We start from the raw sequence: 23,798 nt of genomic DNA on the forward strand, positions 1-23,798 counted from the left end.
ATTAAAAATGGGCAAAAGATTTGAACATACTTCATAGAAGACAATATACAAAAGGCCTATACACATATGAAAGAATGTTCAACATTATTAATCATTACTGAAATGCAAGTCACAACCACAGTGAGTATCATCACATGCTCACTGTCATGCCTGAAATGAAAACTGATAATATATCATGTACTGGTAAGAGTGGAGCAACTAGATTCTCTTACATTGCTGGTGAGAGAGTGAAATGGTACAAACACTTTGGAAAACAATGTGACAATTCCTTAAAGTTAAATATATTCTTAACATGTGATCCAGCAGTTCTCATAGATGTTTACCCTGAGAAGATGTGAAAACATAGCATCCACATAATGGCATGCAAACAAACCTTCATAGCAGCTCCATACAGAAGAGCCCCAGAATGGAAACAACTAAATATCCTTTAACTGCTAAGTGGGTAAACAAATTGTGATATATTCATAGCATAGAATACTACTCAGGGTACATCTCAGAAACATTATGTTTGGAAAAAGAAGCTAGACACCAGAGAATACATATTTTATCATTATTTGAAATTTTAGAACAGGCAACACCAGGTATACTGGAAAAAAAATTATATTAATGGTACCTGGGGCAGAAGGTGGGAGAGATTGGTTGGGAAGAGGCATGAGTGAATTTGTAGATTGATGGAAATGTTCTGTACCTTGATTGGGGTGGCAGTTGTATAGTGTGTACGTATGTCAAGAGTCATTGCACCCATTCATTCATGTTATAAGTTACATTCCAGTTAGTTTGGCAAATATGAATTTGAGTAAAGTTTAAATTGAAATGAATGAACAAAATATTACTTGTATGATACTGTTTTTGGTAATTTTCATAGTAAATGTTTTAAGGGTTCATATGGCAGAAATGGATAAATACTTAGTATCATTCTGGTTTCTTAATCCATCTTGTAAAAAGAAACAAAATGAGATAGAATATTCTTATTTTTCATAGAATTTTTGTATAATTTTATTTAATCATAGTTAATTTACATGCATTAATATGTAATGATAGTGGTCATACTGAACTCAGATTCTCTGTGATCTTCCACAACTTTGTTGGACCATTCTTTCCATGTTTAAAAAATGAGACCTTTGTCTTTGTTAACTTTAGGATTACAGTTCTGAACTTCTATGATGTCTGTAGAATTAATTTGTTGAAGTAATAATCTTTCTGTTCCCTTTTGTTTTGACTTTATAAAATCTCATAGAACTTGACCATAACCAACTTTCAGAATATTTTTTTTTTTTTTTGGACAGGCAGAGTGGACAGTGAGAGAGAGAGACAGAGAGAAAGGTCTTCCTTTGCCGTTGGTTCACCCTCCAATGGCCGCCACAGCCAGCGCGCTGCGACCGGCGCACCGCGCTGATCCGATGGCAGGAGTCAGGAGCCAGGTGCTTTTCCTGGTCTCCCATGGGGTGCAGGGCCCAAGCACCTGGGCCGTCCTCCACTGCACTCCCTGGCCACAGCAGAGGGCTGGCCTGGAAGAGGGGCAACCGGGACAGAATCCGGCGCCCCGACCGGGACTAGAACCCGGTGTGCCGGCGCCGCTAGGCGGAGGATTAGCCTAGTGAGCCGCGGCGCCGGCCAGAATATTTGTTTTATTTTTGCATTTGTTTGATTTTTTTACAGCAAAGATTTAATTTACAATATGCATACAATAAAACAAAATAAATTGAAAATATTTAAGAACAAAAGCAGAAATAAAAACTGAGAATATGACATGGAGCTAGGAGTGAGGTTGCCACTCAGATTACATGCATGAAGTCCCATATGGACTTATGTTCAACTCCCACTTTAGTCCTTATTTTATGGCCTTAGACAAATTACCAAACATCTGTAATACTCATTCATACTTGTAGGGTACATTGAAGGATGAATAATAGGAATGTTAATTACTTTTTTGTAAATTAAGAAATAGGAAGACATGAGTTGAAATTATACTTCAGCAATAGTTGCCTGCCTTGTCACTTGCCAGCTGATTGATTTTGGGGAAGGTCACAGTACATCACAGTGTTTGTGACAGACTTTGGAGCCAGACTCTGTGGCTTTAAATATTTGCCCAACCACTTTCTTATTATATATCTTTAATCTGCCACTTCATTTTCAATATTAAATAAACATTTAAATAATTAGAATACTTCATAGGGTTGTGAGGATTCAATGTGTTAATAAACGTAGAACAGACAGTGTTGATAGATAGCACTCACTGAATGGTACTGTTATCCTTGTTAAGATCAGGTTTTTTTACTGTAAACTGGAAGTAGTAGCTCAGAGTTGTTAGAAGGAGTAAATGAGACAATAATTATAAAGCACTTGGCAAAGTACCTGCCACATAATAAGATATCACATGCTCCTGATTACTATTTTTATTCTACAATTTATGAATCTGAGTCACAAAGTCTGTTTTTAGCTTTCAAGTATCTCATAGTGAAAGAGAAACACAACCACTTAACAGTTTCCAAAGTAAAACCAGTTGCTTAGGAAAATACAGTAATTTCTGACATACTCTCTAGAGCATAATTTATTTTGTGGGTTTCTGTAAAGAAAACATATTACATCTTTAAAGCATCATTCATGTGAGCACAAAGTAATTTATAAAAGTGGTCTTCAGCGTTCAGTTTGGTTGTGTGGCTGTGTGTGATGATCTGACTTAATTCAAGGATGGACTTCTCAGAAGTAGGGAATGGGTTGACCCTTAAGAATTCTTTTTATGAAAGTTACTTTTTTTTGCTGTGCTTGGTAAATTGCAGTGAAAGTGTAGGACTGTTAGATTTGGAAAATTTGTTTCATTTTATATTTACAGTTTAAAAAAATTTTTAAGTACTTATAATTGAGAAATACCGATTTGGAGTTTCAGTACCTTTTAAGCTATAAAAATCAGTATAACTTAATTTTTAAGATTTATTTATTTATTTGAAAGTCAGAGTTATAGAGAGGCAGAGGCTGAGAGAAAGAGAAGTCTTCCATCCGATGATTCACTCCCCAGATGGCTGCAGTGGCTGGAGCTGCGCCCATCTGAAGCCAGGAGCCAGGAGTTTCTTCTGGGTCTCCTACGGGGGTACAGGGGTCTAAGCACGTAGGCCATCCTCTGCTCCTTTCCCAGATCATACCAGAGAGCTGGATCAGAAGTGGAGCAGCCAGGACTTGAACTGACACCCTTTGGGATGCTGGAACTTCAGGCGGCAGGCAGCCTTACCCGCTGCGCCATAGCACCAGCCCTATAACTTAATTTTTAAACATTTTTTATGGCATACTGCAAAAAAGAAATTTGGAACACTTTACTGTTATCTAATTTACCTCTTTATTTTTTTAAATGTTTATTTGTCTATTTCCTCTACTTGAAAGGTAGAGCAATAGAGCGAGGGAGGGACAGAGAGATCTTCCATTCACTGGTTCACTCCTCAGTTGCCTGTGACAGCTGAATCTGGACCAGGCCAAAGCCAGGAGCCAAGGAACTCCATTCAGGTCTCCCATGGGGGTGTCTAGACCTAAGCACTTGAGCCATCATTGTCTATCTCTTGGAATGCTTTAGCAAGAAGCTGGATTTTAAGCAGAGAAGTGGGACTCAAACTGGCACTGTGATATGAGATGTGTGCCTCCCAAGCAGCGACTTAACTTGCTGCCACAATGCCTGGCCCTATTTACTGTTGTAAATGCTTTTCTTCTCATCACCACACCAAGAAACAAAACAAAATAGATTTTCAGAAAGCTACGATAGGACAAAGAGTATTTTATAGGAAAGGGGGCTGGCCTTGTGATATAATGGGTCAAGCCACCTGCAGAGCTGGCATCCCATTTGGGCACTGGTTTGAGTCCTTACTGTTTCACTTCCAATCCAGTTCCCTCCTTTGCACCTGGGGAAGCAGTAGAGGATGGCCCAAATGCTTCAGCCTCTACCCATGTGGGAGACCCGAAAGAAGTTCCTAGCTCCTGTTGTAGCCTTCTGGGGAGTGAACCAGAGGATGGAAGACCTCTGTCTCTCTGTCTCTCTCTCCCTCTGCCTTTCAAATAAATTAAATCATAAAGTAAGAAATTTCATCAAGGTTATCCAGATAATGCTGTTAGAATTGAGAAAAAGAAAATATGACATTCCTTTTTAGTTTCTTCAAAGAAGGAATACTATGATAATTTACATGGAGTTTCTTAGATTGAAGTTAAATAATTGGTGTGAGAGTATTTTGGCAAGGAGAGCCCATTTAAAAAATTAAGGTGTGAAGTTAGCAAAAATACCTTATAGTTTGATCATAAGAGATTTGGATGAAAATGAAAGGTGGACATTAGAGTGTCCTAATATTCATTATATAGGAAAAGATGGGTTCTCTCTCTTCAAAAGTAAAATTCTATAAAATAACTCTGAATATGCAGTCTTTCAATTTTAAAAAGTAAAATTTTAGTTTATGTATTTGAAAAGCAGACAGACAGAAACAGAAAGATCCTCTATCTACTGATTTACTCCCCAGAAGCCTGCAACAGCCAGAGCTGTTCAAGGCCTAAGCCAGGAGCCAGGAACTCATTTGGGGTCTCCCAGGTGGGTGACAGGGACGCACGTACTTGGGTCATCATTGATTCTTCCTCCCATGGAAGCTAGAATCAGAAGTAGATCCAGGACTCGAACCTAGATACTGCAGTATGTAATAAGAGTGTCCCAAGTGGCATCTTGGCTGGCGCTGGGGCTCACTTGGCTAATCCTCCGTCTGCGTCGCTGGCACCCCGGGTTCTAGTCCTGGTTGGGGCACCAGATTCTGTCCCGGTTGCTCCTCTTCCAGTCCAGCTCTCTGCTGTGGCCCGGGAGTGCAGTGGAGGATGGCCCAGGTGCTTGGGCCCTGCACCCGCATGGGAGACTGGGGGGAGGCACCTGGCTCCTGGCTTCGGATTGGTGCAGCGGCCATTTAGGGGGGTGAACCAACATAAGGAAGACCTTTCTCTCTGTCTCTCTCTCTCTCTGTCTAACTCTGGCTGTCAAAAAAAAAAAAAAAAAAAAAAAGCATCTTAAACACTGAACCAAATACTTGCCCTGTTAATATGTCATCTCTTAACAGCTAATTAACTTTATAATATGTTTTGGTGGTACAGTTTACATATTTGGAATTTATTTAAATCATGCCAATATTTAAACTAAGATGACCATAAATGTAGCAGTATTCTAGAATTTAAATATTCATATGTTAGGAGTGTGAAACCTTTTTTCTGCCAAGGGCCCAATTGGATATTTACAGCCTCATTCACGGGCCATACAAAATTATCAGCTTAAAAATTAACCTTTTGTAGATTTATTCAATTTTGAGTCCCTCTTGCAGTTGTCTTGGCATAGGACCAGACAGAATGATTTTGTGGGTCTTACATAGCCTGCCAGCCTGACGTTCCACACCACTGATTAAAAAAAAAAAAGTATATACACACATATACACACACAGATTTTCTTTCAGAATGCAAGAAAACAACCAGAAAATTAATAGGAAAATAGATTATTCTATAGAAATGGATATATAAGTTTTTTAGAGTTCATTTAAAAAAATATTTATTTGAAAGTGGAGGGGGTAGTAGGGGGAGGGAAGGAAGAGAGGTAGAGATATCTATCCATTGGTTTACTCCCCAGATGGCCCCAACAGAAGGGGCTGGGCTAGACTAGAGTCAGGAGCCTGGAACTCCATCCTGGTCTATCACATGGGTGGCAGGGGCCAAAGTAGTTGGGCCGTCTTCTGCTGCTTTCCTAGGTGTACTAGCAGGAAGATGAATTGAAAGTAGAGCTGCCCAGACTGGAATCTGTTGATGTAATGCTGACATCACAAGCAGCCACTTAACCTGCTGAGCCAGTGCCAGCCGCATATGCTTTTTATTTGAAGAAACACTTTTAAGTTAGGTTATTATTCACCCTTTGGTTTTTATTATTATGTGGTGTACTTTACAGATCATTTGTGACAAATGCTAAATTTTGTATTGTCTTTATCTCGCTTCCTGGGAGATTTCATGTATTTCCATGAGATATTTGTTTAGATGTTTGGAATAAATATGAATAGATTTTAATGTTAGCCTAAGAAAAGCATAAATATATCTAAGGACCTAGGGAAAAAGAAAGTAGTCGTGTAATTTATATATATGTGTGTATATATATTTCAAAATCAGATACAGGAGAGTATCTCAGAGCTGTGAAGTTCCTGTTATGTTTGCAACTCTGAACCTCAGGGAGTACAAAGAATATTAGAAAGGGAAACCTACTTGTGAGTATCTCAGTATCTCACAGACAAGTGCATTAGTACTTCTAAAAGCTAGATATTTGTTAGTGCTGTAGGCCAGTAAGACCCAAATTCTATGGGAAAACTGTTCTAAATGGGAGGGAGAAATTATTTTCTACCTCAATCTTTGGGAATGTTTCTTGGGGAGGGTGAAGGGGGTTTTATTGGACTTGGAAGAATGGGTTGGGTTTCAGGAGACAGCTTTGAAAAATGATGGCATTTAGGCAAGAGCTTGAGTAAGGGCCCACCTGAAGGAAGTTCTGTTGTGCTTGGAGAATGGTGAACAGAAAAGTTTGACTAGAGTGGTAGCCCTGTGGGCTGAAAGAGTACAAATTGAAGCTCAACTTCTTCAGAAGTTGCTTTCCCAGGCCATATCAGAGAGCGGAATCAAAAGTGGAGCAGCCGGGACTCAAACTGGCGTCCATATGGGATGCTGACACTGCAGGCAGCAGCTTTACTTGCTACACCACAGTGCTGGCCTCTATTATTTTTTATTTTTGTGTTAAACTTTGATAATACAGTATTTATTAATCCATTTATATTTACATTGATATGAAAGATTGAGAAAAATCAGAAAAGACTTTATTTTTTAAGGATGTGTTTATTTATTTGAAAGTTAGTGTTTATAGAGAGAGGAGAGACAGAGAGATCTTCCATCTTCTGGTTTCACTTTGCAGAGGGCTGCAATAGCCGGGGGTTGGCCAGGCCAAAGCCAAGAGTCAGGAGCTTCTTCCAAGTCTTTCACGTGGATGCCTGGGACCAAGCAATTGGGCCATCCTCTGCTGCTCTCCCAGGCCATTAGCAGGGACTTGGATCAGAAGTGGAGCAGCCAGGACCTGAACTGGTGCCTATGTGGGATTCCAGCAATGCAGATGGTGGCTTAACACTGCACCAACAGTGCTGGCCCTGAAGACCTTGTTTTATGTGGTCTCATTTAGAAAATTCTTTGATTACCTTAGAATTAGTTAAAACTTCAAATAGCCTGATGTGAACATTTACTTAGGACCTGCTGTTCGCTGAACATTTGGCACTTTGACAGAGAAAGTATTTGCCTTTGAGTATCAGTTAATGATGTATGGTTGCAGAGTCAGAATACATATGAAACTGAAGAGCACTTACAAGGCAGTGATGTGATACATTGCATATCACTTTGAAAACTCTTTCACTTCAGTTTTCCTTCCTGGGTCAGTGATAGCATAAATGTATTTGGTGCATTCATTCTAGATAGGCAAGAAATGAAGCCCCTTTTGGAGAGGCATTTTCTACCTTGCTGTTTAGCAATCTAAATGTCAGGTGAGAGTAATTGGGACAATTCTTGCTACTGTTTAGACTGGTAGTATGTTTAGAATAGTTCTCAGTATATAGATAGGAGCCATCACAAAAAGCCATTTCAGGACCATGCACAGTCTTTTCAGTTTGTGAGATCTAGTTCTCAACAGCAATGAGTGTTAAGTAACAACATCAGTAAAGCTTAAGGAATTTACAAAGGAATTTTCTGAAAATGCCTTTCTTAATCAGCACAGTGGGTAGGTGATTGAATTAATTTTCTTAAAAAATTGGTGTCCCCTTATCTCTACCATTAGGATTGACCACTTTTAAATGAAGAATGTTAGAGTAATTTCCTCGTTTTCATAATTCATTTTCTATCACATTCTGTTTTCATTTAGTTCTTCATAATTGGTTCTTCCTATTTTCCCTTCCTCCTCCCTTTCCTTCCTTTTGTTTTTCTTGCTATCTTTTAAAAAATTTGCCACTTAATACTTAAGATTATTTAGAATAACTCTCTTTTTGGATTAATCAGTTGTTACAAAGTTCTTGGTGCTCCATGAATGAAGAGCATATCATAAATGTGTTGTCATTATTGTTATACTGGTAATGATTATCACATTAATTAACATCAAGTATTTTCATGCTTATTTTCTGTTATGTGCTTCTTAGGTTCAGAATTTAACATTACGAAGCCAGAAGTTGGGTGTATTATCTAGCTCACAGAATGGTCCACCAAAAAGTACTAGTCAATCCCAGTCATTGACTATTTGTCATAATAAAACAACAGTGACCAGTTCTAAAATCAGCCAACGAGATCCTTCTCCAGAAAGTAATAAGAAAGGAGAGAGCCCAAGTCTGGAATCACGAAGCACAGCTGTCACTCGGACATCAAGTATTCACCAGTTAATAGCACCAGGTGGGATAAAACTTTTGTTGAAAATAGTTTAATTGTTCAGAACAAAATATGTGCACTAATTGAACAAGAATGACATACATTTTTTAAAAAGATTTATTTATTTAAAAGAGTAACACAGAAAGAGATCTTCCATTTGTTTGTTCATTCCCCAAAAGTGACTGTATAGCCAGATTGAGGCCAAGCCAAAGTCAGGAGCTTGGAATTCCATCCTGGTCTCTAATATAAGTAGCAAGGTCTCAGGTACTTGGGCCATTCTCTGCTGCATTAGCAGACAGCTGGATTGAAAGCAGGGCAGCTGGGACTTAAACCTATACTCTAGTACAGGATGCTTGTAAAAAAAAAACAAAACAGCTGTGGCTTAACCTGCTGTGCTACAGTGTCAGCCTGGACAGTTAATACTTTTTAAAATGTGAATTAATAACTTCACAAAAGGTCATCTCAGTATGTAGCTTGAAAATAGAAAAATTTAAAAACTCATTAGCTAAAACAAATTGTAATAATGAAATAGGTGTCTTTTGTTAATTAACATTTGATTAAAATCTTCATTGTGCACTGTTCTCTCCTTACATTGATAAAGCCTTTTAGCTTTAAGAAAAGACTTGCCTATACTTAATTTGATTTAGTGGAATAAATTTAAGAGTCTTAAAAAGCAAATATATTCTTTTGTTTAAAGTTATCAGTGGTGAGAGGAATTTGTCTCTTTATGACAATAAGGATTATTCATTAATATTTTCCTTACCATGATTTTTTTTTTTCATCTCTGATTTCATCTGAGAGAGAGATGGCAGGGTAATGCCCAGGTGGTTTTTCTTCTCATCAAGCTTTGCAGCCCGCCTGGTGTTCCCTCTTTTATTTATTTATGTGTTTGTTTATTTAAGATTTATTTATTTGAGAGGCAAAGTTAGGGACAGAGAGAAGTCTTGAATCAGCTGGATCACTCCCCAAATGACTGCAGTGGCTGCAATGGCTGGAGCCCAGAGCTGCTTCTGGGTCTCCCATGCAGGTGTAGTGCCCTAAGCAGTTGTGACATCTTCCACTGCTTTCCAAGGCCATTAGCAAGGGAGCTGGATCGGACGTGGAGCAGCCGGGACACGAACCAACACCCATATGGGATGCCAGCACCAGAGGCAGAGGGTTAACCTACTATACCACAGCACTGACCCTGTTCCCTCTTCTTTCTACAAATAACCTTGCTGTGTAGCTCCAGCTGAAAATGTTGAGGCCATTCACTATGAGCTTCCTTCCTGTCTCTCTTCATTCCAGAATTTCCCAGAATTCAGTTTTCTTCACTTCTTCAAGTCAGCACCATTTGCTTATGTCATTGAACCCATCTTTTTAAACTACTCCTGGTCTTCTTTTGTAGTTGCAGCATCTTTTGTCCTCTCAGACTGGATCTTTTCTTTAGCTTCTCAAGCATAATGAGATGCCCCCATTCTTAGTATCTCTATATGTTGCTGTACTAGCATAATTATAGTTTATTGAGTGTGATGAGCTGGGCTAAACACTGCACATATGCTCTGTAAAATAAAAATCTTCCTTTGTTCTGGCATCCTTATCAGGTAAACATCTTTCTGACTTTTTTAAGCTCTACTTTTTGAAGATTTGCTTTACTTTTTTTTAAAAAAATTTTATTTTTGACAGAGTGGACAGTGAGAGAGACAGAGAGAAAGGTCTTCCTTTTCCATTGGTTCACCCACAATGGCTGCTGCAGCCGGTGCACTGTGGCCGGCGCACCGTGCTGATCCGAAGCCAGGAGCCAGGTGTTTCTCCTGGTCTCCCATGCGGGTGCAGGGCCCAAGGCCTTGGGCCATCCTGCATTGGCTTCCTGGGCCACAGCAGAGAGCTGGAAGGAAGAGGAGTGACCGGGACAGAATCTGGCACCCCAACCAGGACTAGAACCTGGAGTGCTGTCGCCGCAGGCGGAGAATTAGCCTATGAACCCTGGCGCTGGCCTGAATATTTATTTTACATAACTGAAGTCTGCTGTTTTCCACCTAAACCTATTTCTCTTTTTATGCTTCCTCTACATTAATATTGCCAATAATCTTGGCATCTTCTGATTCCTATACTTAGAAATTTCTCCTCATTTTGAGCCTCTGTAGCATTTTATGCTCCTTTATGGTTCCTTTTCTTCTGTAGTTGTTGTTTTTAAAAGATTTGTTTACTTGAAAGGCAGTTACAGAAAGAGGGCGAGAGAGAAAGCTTCCATCTGCTGGCTTACTGCTCATGTGGCCGCTGGGGCTGGGGCTGGGGCTGGGGCTGGACCTGGACCTGGTTGAAGTCTGGAGCCTGGAACTCCATTCTGGTCTCCCACCTGTTTGGCAGAGGTTCAAGTACTTAGCTGTCCTCCACTGCCTTCCCAGGCACACTAGGGAGCTGGGTTTGAAGTAGAGTAGCCAGTGTCCACATGGGATGCTGGCATCACAGGTGGTTTGCTTAGCCTACTCTGCCACAAAGCTGACCCCTCTGTGGTTGTTTATATGCTTACTGATCTTAGGTTCTCTACTCAAACACTGTGCTCCTTGAGAGTAGGATCGTATGATTGATGCTTTTGTTTGTGTCAGGCACTATTTTATCACTTTAACTTTATTAACTCTTCAATCCTTTTTCAGAGTCACCTTTTTTTTCCTGTATCTTGATAACACTAAGTAGTTGTAACTTATATGAGCTTACTTAGAAGTGGGCAGTATATATTTGAAGGATTAATACCTCATTTATAAACCTTTGGATTTTGGAAATTATAGCACAGTCTTTCCCATTAGTGTTACTTAAGTGGCACTCAGAATTGTCAAATCTGAATTGTAAGTAAGTACTACAGGCTTTAATAAAACATACAAATTGGCCGGCGTCGCAGCTCACTAGGCTAATCCTCTGCCTGCGGCACCGGCACCCCGGGTTCTAGTCCCGGTTGGGGTGCCAGATTCTGTCCCGGTTGCTCCTCTTCCAGTTCAGCTCTCTTCTGTGGCCTGGGAAGCCAGTGGAGGATGGCCCAAGTGTTTGGGCCCTGCACCCGCAAGGGAGAGCAGGAGGAAGCACCTGGCTCCTGGCTTCGGATCGGCGCAGTGCGCCAGCCGCAATGCACCAGCCATAGCGGCCACTTGGGGGGTGAACCAACAGTAAAGGAAGACCTTTCTCTCTCTCTCTCATTGTCTAACTCTGCCTGTCAAAAATAAAAAATAAAAAATTTTAAAAAATAAAATTTAAAAAATAAAACATACAAATTAATAAACCCATTCATAGTACATGAGATGTGACTTTCTTTATACATATCTGTGTGCCAGGCTCCACTCCTTCTGTCACTTGATAACTGGATTTTTGCACTGCTCTCTGCAGAATATACTCAGCCTCACACCATTATCTGGGCAGAATTGATGGTGTGGAGCCAAATGACTACTTGGAATGATTGCTCAGGGATAATTTCTATTGATTCCTATAAATTTGGTTTTTAAATATTTATTTATTTGAAAGGCAGAGTTACAGAGAGGCAGAGAGAGAGGTCTTCCATCTGCTGATTCACTCCCCAAATGGCTGCGCTGGAGCTGGGTTGATCTGAAGCCAGGAGCCAGAAGCTTCTTCTGGGTCTCCCACATGGGTGCAGGGGCCTAAGGACTTGGGCCTTCTTCTACTGTTTCCCAGGCCACAGCAGAGAGCTGGATTGGAAGTGGAGCAGCTGATTTTCAAACCGGCACCAATATTGGATGTTTGCACTGAAGGCAGCAGCTTTACCCGACCCACTATGCCATAGCACTGACCCCAATTCCTGTAATTTTTATAGATAATAAAGAAGGGTAGATTAATTTCCTTCCAAAGAGAATGCTGCCTTCAGAGAAAGATGAGAACTCTTTCAGCTTTAGTTTAAGCAGGAGATCTACTTTTGGATTTTCAGTCTCGCTTAACTTCTAGTACCTGCTTCCAGGTTGCTACATATTTTTCCCTCTTTTCTCAATAGTGTGATATCATCCTTATAGTTTGCTTTCCTCTGGTGGCCAGTGTTTTATGTAATTGTGGAGGAGGCCAGTAAATCAAAACCACCAGAGTCTCAGGTCAGTTTCAGTTCCACATTCAGGTCTTAAATTTTCCATAGTGTTGTTGATTAGAAACAAAACCATGTGGCATACCCTATACCAATTAACCTTTATACTACCAAACTTGTAGGTTTGTAAGTTTGTTCAGGCTCCATACTGCAGTTATTCAGAGCCATTAATATCTTCTATGAGGAAACAGCTATGTTTTTTCTCCTTTTATTGGCAGGAAGTTAATCTGAAGCTACATATTTTGACATATTCTAAAATTTGTAATTTGTCCCTTTCCTTAATTGGGAAAACTTTCTGTGTTTATCATTTTATATGTAAAAAACTACTGATATTCTAATGTAGTGTAGTTTGATGATTATTATAATGGAGATGATTATTGTTTCCTTACATGTATTTTTTAAAGTGGTAAAAGAATGAGTTCTCTTTATCATTTCTTCTTGAAATAGAATTTCTACTTAATGATAATTCTAATTTTTTTTTCTTTTATTTGAAAAGCAGAGCAATACAGAGCTGAGGGAAGAGACTGACCTTGTTCATTAGGAGAGAGTGATTAATCGATTGATTGATTTTCCATTGGCTATTTCACTCCCCAAATGGCTAGGCTGGACCAGGGCAAAACTAGGTCTACCATGTGGGTGGAAGGAGCTCGAGTCCTTGAACCATCTTCTGCTGCCTTCCCAGATACATTAGCAGGAAGCTGGATTGGAAATGATGCAGCCGAGACTCAGAACTGGTGCTCATATGGGATGTTGGCATTGCAGATGGTGGCTTAACCTGCTGTGTCACAACACTGACCACATTAATTCTATTTTCAGTACATAAAATAGAATTTTAATCAAATGTCTGAAAATCATAAACTGTAGTAGAACTGAATTTTTAATAGCAATTTTTAGCTCCTTTATGAACCTTTTCTAATTGCTTTTGCAGACATTATTCAATGTATAGTGAGAAGATCCTGTATTAGCCTCCTCTGGCTGCCGTGATAAAATTATCATAGACTAGGTGGCTGGAAACCCCAAGTTCAAAGTCTGGAAGTATTCAGTTTCTGTTGAGGGTTCTTTCTGACTTGAAGATGGCCAGTTTCTTGCTAGGTCCTCATGTGACCTTTCCTTTAGTGCACAGTTTTGGAGGGGAAGCTCTCTGATAGCTCATCTTATAAAGGTACATGAATCCTGTCATGTGAGGGCCTTTATTCTTATAATTTCATTTAACCATTGTTATTTTCTTTATTTTTTCTTTTTTTAAGAATTATTTTATTTATTTGAAACACAGGCCAGAGAGAGAGAGAGATTTTCCATTCCTCTGGTTCACTCTCCAATGACCGCAGAAATGACCAGAGTTGAGCCGATCAGGAGGCAGGAGCCTCCTCCAGGTTTCCCACACAGGTGCAGGGGCCCAACAAGTTGGGTCATCTTCTACTGCTTTCCCAGGCCACAGCAGAGAGCTGGATCAGAAGAGGAGCATCTGGGACTCAAACTAGCGCTCATATGGGATGTCGGCACTGCAGGCTGATGCTTTAACCCACTGTGTCACAGTGCCAGCCCCCTCTTTTATTTTCTTAGAGACCCCATCTCCTCCCACAGTCTCACTGGGGTTAAGGCTTCAACATAATGAATTTTAGAAAGAACATTCAGTGCTTAGCAGGGCCCTAGACTTAATTTGGAATATGAGTTTTAGATCCAGTGATTTCAGTTTCTTCATTTGTAATATGTTGTAACTATTGAATGAAAAAATATGTTATTGTAAATAATAGAATATGTATATGTGAGAGATATTAATCATTAATCTTCCAAATATAAGGCCACTCTGACAATAATGAAATGTTTATTAAGATTAGAAAAGTTAACTATGGCCGGTGCTGCGGCTCACTAGGCTAATCCTCCACCTAGCGGCGCCGGCACACCGGGTTCTAGTCCCGGTTGGAGTGCTGGATTCTTTCCCGGTTGCCCCTCTTCCAGGCCAGCTCTCTGCTGTGGCCTGGGAGTGCAGTGGAGGATGGCCCAAGTGCTTGGGCCCTGCACCCCATGGGAGACCAGGAGAGGCACCTGGCTCCTGCCTTCGGATTGCGGTGCGCCGGCCTCAGCGCGCCAGCCGTGGCGGCCATTGGAGGGTGAACCAACGGCAAAAAGGAAGACCTTTCTCTCTGTCTCTCTCTCTCACTGTCCACTCTGCCTGTCAAAAAAAAAAAAAAAAAAATTAACTAGAGCACTAGGGCTTTTCTTATACTGAGACATCAAATATCTTTATAATATTAAAAAAAAGAGGGGCCAGCATTGAGACATAGCGGGTAAAGCTGCAGCCTACTATGCCAGCATCCCATATGGGTGCTAGTTCAAGTCCCAGCTACTTCACTTCTGATCTAGCTCCCTGCCAATGTGCCCAGGAAAGCAGCAGAACGTGGCCTAAGTGCTTGGGCCCCTGCACCTAAGTGGGACACCTGGAAGAAGTTCCTGGCTTCTGGCTTTCCCCTGGCCCAGCCCTGGTTGTTGCAGCCATTTGGGGAGTGAACCAGCAGATGGAAAACCTGTCTCTCCCTCTCTCTGTAACTCTTTCACATAAACAAATCTTTTAAAAATATTGATTCCCCTTAGTTGTGGATTTTTTTAAATCTATTTTTATCTACTTGGAAGGCACATGACACAGAGAGAGTGTGCACACGAACTAGCTTCCATCTCATGGTTCACTCCCCCAGAGAGAGAGAGAAAGAGAGGGAGGGAGGGAGGAAGATATCTTCCATCTCATGGTTCATTCCCTGAATGCCCACAACAGCCAGGAAATCAGAACTCCATTAAGGCCTCCCACATGGGTGGCAGGGACTTATCTCCTCGATGCATTAGCAGGAAGCTTAATCAGAAATGGAGTAGCCATTGTTCCAGTCAACACTCTGATGCAGAGTGCAGGTGTCCTAAATGGCTGCGTAAATTGTGCCACAGTTCCCAGTCTCCTTCATAATTATTCTGCAATGTATGTGCCTGTCAGTTGGGTTAATATAAAACATGTAAACTTTGATCCAAGAAAAAAATAAATTCAGGTGAAAAGGCAGACTATTCTGTGAATTATCAGCTCATAAGATTTCTTACTGCTAGAGCTTGGAAATAATTGTTATTATAATGTGGTTATAATATCCATAGCACTTCAAGAATAAGGTAAATTTAAATAGCTTCTTAACATTTTAAAAAATTTAATTATATAAAGGGAACAGATTGTATATACTTCATATATACTGTTTTGAGAATATAATGATACTTTCTGCTTCCCCTTTCTCCTACCTTTTTTCCTCTTTCCTTTATTTTTCTTTTAATTTTTGTGATGGTATATTTTCAATTTATTTTATAGTCACAAGCTTAATAAGTGATAACTGTTTATTGGGAGTCTGAGAAGAGAGGGGAGAGAGAGAGACCAAGTGAGCAAAAGAATGAATGTGTTCCCAGCTGCCTACAACATCTGGGGCTGGGCCAGGCCAAAGCCAGGCACTGGAACCCAGTACAGGTCTCCCACATGGCTGGTAGGGACCCAATTACCTGAGCTCTCACTTATTGTCTCCCAGGTTATGCAGTAGCAGCAAGCTGGAATCAGAAGTGGAGCCAGGATTCAAACCTTGGCATTCTACTATTTGTTGTAAATTCCCAACCTGGTGTCTGAACTGCAAGACCAAATGCCTGCCCTGATAACTTTATTTTAAAAATTCAAGGGGCCGGTGCTGTGGCGCAGCGGGTTAACACCCTGGCCTGAAGTGCCGGCATCCCATATGGGTACCAGTCCTAGTCCCGGTTGCTCCTTTTCCAATCCAGCTCTCTGCTATGGCCTGGAATAGCAGTGGAAGATGGCCCAAGTCCTTGGGCCCCTGCACCCATGTGGGAGACCCGAAGGAAGCTCCTGGCCCCTGGCTCTGGATCAGAGCAGCTCTGGCTGTTGCAGCCATCTGGGGAGTGAACCATCGGATGGAAGACATCTCTCTCTCTCTCTCTCTCTCTCTCTGCCTCTGCCTCTGACTCTGCCTCTCCTCTCTCTGTAACTCTTTCAAATAAATAAAATAAATATTTTTTTTTTAAATTGGGGGCCGGCACCTTGGCTCTCTTGGTTAATCTTCCGCCTGCGGCGCTGGCATCCCATATGGGCGCTGGGTTCTAGTCCCGGTTGTTCCTCTTCCAGTCCAGCTCTCTGCTGTGGCCTGGGAGGGCAGTGGAGAATGACCCAGGTGCTTGGGCCCCTGCACCTGCGTGGGAGACCAGGAGGAAGCACCTGGCTACTGGCTTTGGATCGGTGCAATGCCGGCCGTGGTAGTCATTTGGGGGTGTGAACCAACAGAAGGAAGATATCTCTCTCTCTCTCTCTCTCTCTCTCTCTGTAACTCCACCTGCCAATTAAATAAAAAAAAAAATTGAATTCAAGTGAGCCTTTGCTGTTATGCTTGCAAAAAGTCTTATTTCCTTATGTGTAAGAATAGGATAAAAATACCTACCTACTCCACGGTACAAATCAGAGACTTGTGAAAGCACTTGACCCTTGGAGGAAAGGCACTCTTTAGAAATCCAAGATTTTGTTAATTTACGTTTTTGAATAGTTTATAATAAAAGCTATAAACACATTTATAAAGGGCTGACAAACTTAAAAGTCTTGTTAAGTTTGCAGTGCTAGTTTAGGTACTATGAAAATTATTTTGTTAGATGATATTTTAGGCTTAATTACCTTTTTTCTTTTTATGGTTAGTAGATACATGTTGAACCTTCTAAATGCTGTTTCATCAGACGTTAGTTTCTTTAAATCAACATTTCAAATAATAACCAAATGCAAAAATAGTAAGAAAAAATTACTGGAAACATTTATAATATTGATGTCATAAATGTGTTTAAATATAAAAATAAGTTCAAGGTTCTATATACAGTGTTTATCTTTTTTTTTTTTTTTTAATTTATTTGACAGAGTTATAGACAGAGAGAGAGAGAGACAGAGAGAAAGGTCTTCCTTCTGTTGGTTCACTCCCCAAGTGGCCGCTACGGCCGAAGCTACACCGATCCGAAGCCAGGAGCCAGGTGCTTCCTCCTGGTCTCCCATGCAGGTGTAGGGGCCCAAGCACCTGGGCCATTCTCCACTGCCCTCCCGGGCCACAGCAGAGAGCTGGACTGGAAGAGGAGCAGCCGAGACCAGAACCTGGTGCCGGTCCCCTACAGTGTTTATCTTAATATTCTGAAATTAAGAAAAAAAAATTGTGGCCTGTCTTTAGATCTGTTTCTATTAGAAAAAAAATGTGTCCTGTTAAGGTCTGTATAGTTTTTACATGATGTTAATGTTCAGGCATTATTTCAGTTTTTCTTCTAGTCAACCTAATTTCTGTTCCTACTTGCATAAGGAGAGATTTCTTTTTTTTTTTTTTTAAGATTTATTTATTTACTTGAAAGTCATAGTTACAGAGAGAGAGAAGGAGAGGCAGAGAGAGAGAGAGAGAGAGAGAGAGAGAGAGAAGTATCCATCTGCTGGTTCACTTCCCAGATGACCACAATGGCCAGAGCTGCACCAGTCCGAAGCCAGGAGCTTCTTCCTGGTCTCCCACGCAGGTGGAGGGGCCCAAGGACTTAGGCCATCCTCTACTGCTTTCCCAGGCCATGGCAGAGAGCTGGATCACAAGTAGAGCAGCTGGGACTCAAACTGGCGCCCATATGGGATGCCAGCACTGCAGGCAGTGGCTTTACCCGCTACACCACAGCACTGGCTCCACTTAAGGAGGGATTTCTCCAGCATCTCCCATTGTGTGAACATATGTACCAATACTCATATGCAGACGAGTTATAAAATTGGGTGTGCTACTTACACTCATTTTTTCATATGTTTATTCCTGTTATAAGTGGCTCCTCTGTAAAGAAAATTCTGATACTATCACTTAGAAAGTGCTATGTGTGTAATATATCTATATCTATTTATCTATATCTATATCTATATCTATCTATATATATATTTTGGCTGAGGGAAAGGAGTAAACAAAATCCTTTATCTAGATTGCATGAGATTCTAATTACCTTATTCCACAAGCAAATCTGCAAGAGTTGGAGGCCTCTAAGCTTTAGCCCTTCGTTTTAGTGAAGATTTAACTGTGGTACAAGATTCACACATTGTTTTTGCTTCATTGAATTAGATTTTTATACAAAACACTTCCCAGGATTAAAATAATATGGACTCTATGTCAAGTCAAATGTAGACACTCATATGGGAAGCCTTATGAGTAATCTCCTTGACTATTAGTTGGAAGCATGTTTAGGCACAAATTAAAAAGGATATTTATGCACTGTATATATATTTCTCTGATATTGAAGTTATTCTTTATATACTGTACTTGTTCTATTATACTTTTTTCTACCCTGAAGAATTTCAAATGGATAAATGTTGCTGAAACTTAATGCAGCTATTCTGATGACCTATTATGTTTAGTAAGAATGAATCTTGTATAGGTTCAGATTTATGAATAGAATGTTTTAGGCAATTTTCTTTTGACATTTATCACAGTACAGCTCATTTAAATTTTTGTAATTTTCCTAGGAAAAACTCATTCAATTTCAAATCATTCTTGTCTAGAAGATTTGTAATAGAATTCTGGTGATTATGTCCTTCTGCTGTGAAAACTTTGTTCCTTTAGATTTGTTTAAAAATGTCTTTGATACATTAGAAATCAATACTAATTATAATTTTTTTTCTCTCACAGCTTCATATTCTCCAATTCAGCCTCATTCTCTAATAAAACATCAACAGATTCCTCTTCATTCACCACCTCCCAAGGTTTCGCATCATCAGCTGATATTACAACAGCAACAACAGCAAATTCAGCCAATCACTCTTCAGAGTCCAACGCAAGACCCACCCCCATCCCAACACTGTATACCACTCCAAAACCATGGCCTTCCTCCAGCTCCCAGTAATGCCCAGTCACAGCATTGTTCACCAATTCAGAGTCATCCTTCTCCTTTAACAGTGTCTCCTAGTCAGTCACAGTCAGCACAGCAGTCTGTGGTGGTGTCTCCCCCACCACCTCATTCACCAAGTCAGTCTCCTACTATAATTATTCACCCACAAGCACTTATTCAACCACACCCTCTTGTGTCATCAGCTCTCCAGTCAGGGCCAAATTTGCAACAGTCCTCTGCTAATCAGGTACAACCTACAGCACAGTTGAATCTTCCATCCCATCTTCCACTTCCAGCTTCCCCTGTTGTACACATTGGCCCAGTTCAGCAGTCTGCCTTGGTCTCCCCGGGTCAGCAGATTGTGTCTCCAACATCACACCAGCAATATTCAACCCTGCAGTCATCTCCAATCCCAATTGCAACCCCTCCACAGATGTCAACATCTCCTCCAGCTCAGATTCCACCACTGCCTTTGCAGTCTATGCAGTCTTTACAAGTGCAGCCTGAAATTCTGTCCCAGGGCCAGGTGTTAGTGCAGAATGCTTTGGTGTCAGAAGAGGAGCTTCCAGCTGCAGAAGCTTTGGTCCAGTTGCCATTTCAGACTCTTCCTCCTCCACAGACTGTTGCGGTAAACCTACAAGTACAGCCACCAGCACCTGTTGATCCACCAGTGGTAAGCCCTTGGAAGCTCTTTGACTTTCTTGCTGAACTGAAAGTAAAAACTGTTTTCTCCTATGCTCTGTTATGTTGCTAAATCTAAATGCCTATGAATTTTAAAAGCTTGAAATTTCTATGTCAGTATTCTGACAAACATGCTATACGGACACACACAAAAAATGCCATTTGTTGTAGTATGGTTGCATGCTTGATAATTTGTGATGGTTATTAACATCCCTCGTTAATTTTATTACTATTTAAACAAATCCATCTGCTATCTTTACAGAGTTGATTTTTTTTCCCCAAGGGAATGCATTTGAACCAGTGTCATCTGCACAAAGTTTTTTCTCTTAAGGTGATTATCCTTCATAGATCCCTTCTGTTGGCTTGTATGTTTTTAAAGGTATGGTTTATTTAGCTGACCTTTTTGGTTGTATGCATTCTGAAGTCCTGGGCCTTGAGGGGATTTTATCTCAAGGTGGAGGAGGTATGCTTGTATATTTTTCATAAGGTTGTGTTTGGTCATTAAAATTTTACTAAAATTTTTGTTCTAGGCAAGAGTCCAGATTTGCAAAAAACATTAATTGTAGACCATTGGAATTATTAAGCTTCTGATTTTTAAATTTTTATTAAGTCTGAAGGAAAATATATACTTAAAATATTGCTTGTTAAAAAAGCTCAAAAATCTCAGTGGATGAATTAAATTCTAAGAATGAAAAAAAATCCACTGATAGAAGTTTTGAGTAATTAGGTTTGTGGTGAAATAAACCTCTGTGTTGCCTAGAAAGGAAAATTATCTTTCTCTAAAAGATTTTTAAAAATTTACAAAGTAATTTATAAAAGTTTAAATGACATCTCAATGTTTAGTCAGAATCATCAAATTCATAATTAATTTCTAACTGAGAAGAATTTTCCTAGTGGGAAATTTTGTATCAAACCTCATTGAAGAGATTCATTCTATCACTTTTAAAGGCTCAGAGAGAATGGGGGCTTCAAAGTCTGCTCTTTAACATGAAACATTTGTTCTCAGGATGCAAATTTATAGATATTCTTATCATTCTATATGATCTTAATTGGCATAAAGAGATTGAGTTTCACTTGTATTCAAAGCAACTTGACAAAAAAGAACGACAAACATCTAGAGATAAGTTTGTTACCCAGTGGATTTTTGAAGCTTTTACAGTGGCTACTTTAACAAAACCACAGACTTAGGAAGCATATAGTGCCTTTAAATAAACCATATTTGATTTCAATTTATTTTCTCACTTTCTAGTTTGGTGATTTGTATTTTTTCCTCGATTTTTATTTATTTTCGTTTTATTTGAAAGAGAGAGACCAAGACCAAGAGAAAGAGAGATCTTCATCTACTGATTCACTCTAAATAACAGCAGCAGCCAGGGCTGATCCGGTTGAAGCCAGGAGCCCATAACCCAATCTAGGTCTTCCACCTGATTAGCAGGGACTTAAGTACTGGCCTGCTGCCTCTTGTGGGTGTGCATTAGCAGGCAGCTGAATTAGAAGCAGAGGAGCTGGGACTTGAGTTAGGCACTTTGATACAGGATAAGAGCATCTGATGCAGCATTTTAACTGCTGCATCAAATGGCCAGCTCAGCAATTTGGCTTTTAACAAGTGAAAATTAAAATTTCTCCATGTTATATTTTTCGTATTTTTTAGTTATGGGAAACTTTTGAGTTGCATATTTAAGATAAAAATATAAAAAATAACACTTTAGAAATAAACTAAATTCAGGCTAAAAATACTTAAGTTTCTGTTTTGTTGTTTTCTGCCATCATTGTTTTTAAAATTTTACAAAAATTATCTCATACTTGGAAGATTTTTTCACCATAAAATGATTCACTTGCTCTGCTATCACTGACATGGTTCCTATGCTTGCTTTTGATGTTTCCTTATTACCTTTTTTTGAGTAATATAGCTTTGTTTATTAAATTGTTATAATTTTCTTTTACTTTAAACAAAATGTATTTTTTTGATCTATATGCAGTTCTTCACAAATTACACATTTCTGATTGTTTCAAATACTTTAGTGTAAGGAGAAATATTTAAGAGATGAGAAACTTGGAACAACAGGGTGAATTGTCAAAATGAAATCAATTTTTTTTAAAGATCTATTTATTTTTTACTTGAGAGTCAGAGTTACACAGAGAGAGGAGAGGCAGAGAGAGAGAGAGAGGTCTTCCATCCGCCGGCCAACTCCCCAGAAGGCCACAACGGCTGGAACTGCACCGATCCGAAGCCAGGAGCTTCCTGCAGGTCTCCCACGTGGGTGCAGGGACCCAAGGACTTGGGCCATCTTCTACTGCTTTCCCAGCTATAGCAGAGAGCTGGATTGGAAGTGGAACAGCCGGGACTAGCACCAGTGCCCATATGGGATGCCGGCACCTCAGGCCAGGGTGTTAACCCGCTGCGCCACAACGCTGGCCCCGAAATCAATGTTTTTAAAAAGATGTAAAGGGAAGTTTTTTTTTGACATGGATATAAATATGTTATGTTGAAGGTAGATAATTTAGAACTAATAAGCAAGTGTTCCTCAGAAGGGAGACAGATGGGAATAATGAACTTTATTGAGGTAAGTTTGGCAGTCTTTGTTATTTTTGGAAGAGAAACAGAAATTGTGATGTGCAGTTTCTAATGATCTAGTGAGCAGAACCTCCACTTTTCTTTTTACAGTATTTTAGTTGCTGCATTTACTTTTTGTCTGCTGATTGTGCCAGATACCTGTGACAGATTTGTTTTTGCCTATTTCTTTTTCTTAGTTTGCCTTTACACTGAATTAAATATATATAGTTAGCTTTTGCTATAAAGAATGAATAGCATTTACAGTATTCCTTGATGGATTATTTAAAAATATTCTGTTTCATGTTTTTCTCCATCCTTTAAAGATCACTATTTATTTTTTTTAGAGATTTTATTTATTTATTCAACAGGTAGAGTTACAGACAGTGAGAGACAGGGAGAAAGGTCTTCCTTCTGTTAGTTCACTCCCCAAATGGCCAGCATGGCCGGCACTGCACCGATCGGAAGCCAGAAGCCAGGTGTTTCCTCCTGGTCTCCCACAAGGGTGCAGGGGCCCAAGCACTTGGGCCATCCTCCACTGCCCTCCCAGGCCACAGCAGAGAGCTGGACTGGAAGAGGAGCAACTGGGACTAGAACCCGGCCCCCACAATTTTTTTTTTAAAGATTTATTTATTTTATTTGAAAGGCAGAGTTACAGAATGAGGAAGAGAAAGGGAGAGAGAGAGATCATCCATCCTCTGGTTCCCTCCCCAAATGGCCTTATTGGCTGGGGCTGGGCCAGGTTGAAGCCAGGAGCTTCATCAAGATCTCCTACATGGATGCAGGGGCCCAAGCACTTGGGCCATCCTCTGCTGCTTTCCCAGGCACATTAGCCAGTAGCTGGATTGGGAGTAGAGCAGCCAGGAATTGAACCAGCACCCATTTGGGATGCTCAGGCTGCAGGCAGCAGTTTAAAATGCTGCCCAGCCCCAAAACTCATTATTATTATTATTTTCTTTTTTTGACAGGCAGAGTGGACAGTGAGAGAGAGAGACAGAGAGAAAGGTCTTCCTTTGCCGTTGGTTCACCCTCCAATGGCCGCCGCGGCCGGCGCGCTGCGGCCGGCGCACCGCGCTGATCCGATGGCAGGAGCCAGGAGCCAGGTGCTTTTCCTGGTCTCCCATGGGGTGCAGGGCCCAAGCACCTGGGCCATCCTCCACTGCACTCCCTGGCCACAGCAGAGAGCTGGCC

The 23,798-nt window shown here is 40.4% G+C and overlaps 1 protein-coding gene across 31 annotated transcripts in view; it reads left to right on the forward strand.

The window, feature by feature from the left end:
- PHC3 (polyhomeotic homolog 3) overlaps positions 1-23,798 on the forward strand; it is a 105,816-nt gene that overhangs the window by 42,875 nt on the left and 39,143 nt on the right. For 16 of the 31 annotated variants that reach the window (XR_011388058.1, XR_011388062.1, XR_011388059.1 and 13 more), the window contains 2 exons: positions 8,202-8,448; positions 19,177-20,048. Coding sequence is in view for 23 of the 31 variants with exons in the window: in XM_002716394.5 (XP_002716440.1) it covers positions 8,202-8,448; positions 19,177-20,048 (1,119 nt within the window). In the remaining 8 variants the exon portion in view is untranslated. Of the gene's footprint in view, positions 1-8,201; positions 8,449-19,176; positions 20,049-20,339; positions 20,388-23,798 lie in introns of all 31 variants that reach the window. The other 15 variants (XR_011388057.1, XR_007924597.2, XM_008266473.4 and 12 more) reach the window with 1 other exon arrangement.

This window comes from Oryctolagus cuniculus, chromosome 4 (assembly GCF_964237555.1).
Source record: "Oryctolagus cuniculus chromosome 4, mOryCun1.1, whole genome shotgun sequence".
NCBI lineage: Eukaryota > Metazoa > Chordata > Mammalia > Lagomorpha > Leporidae > Oryctolagus > Oryctolagus cuniculus.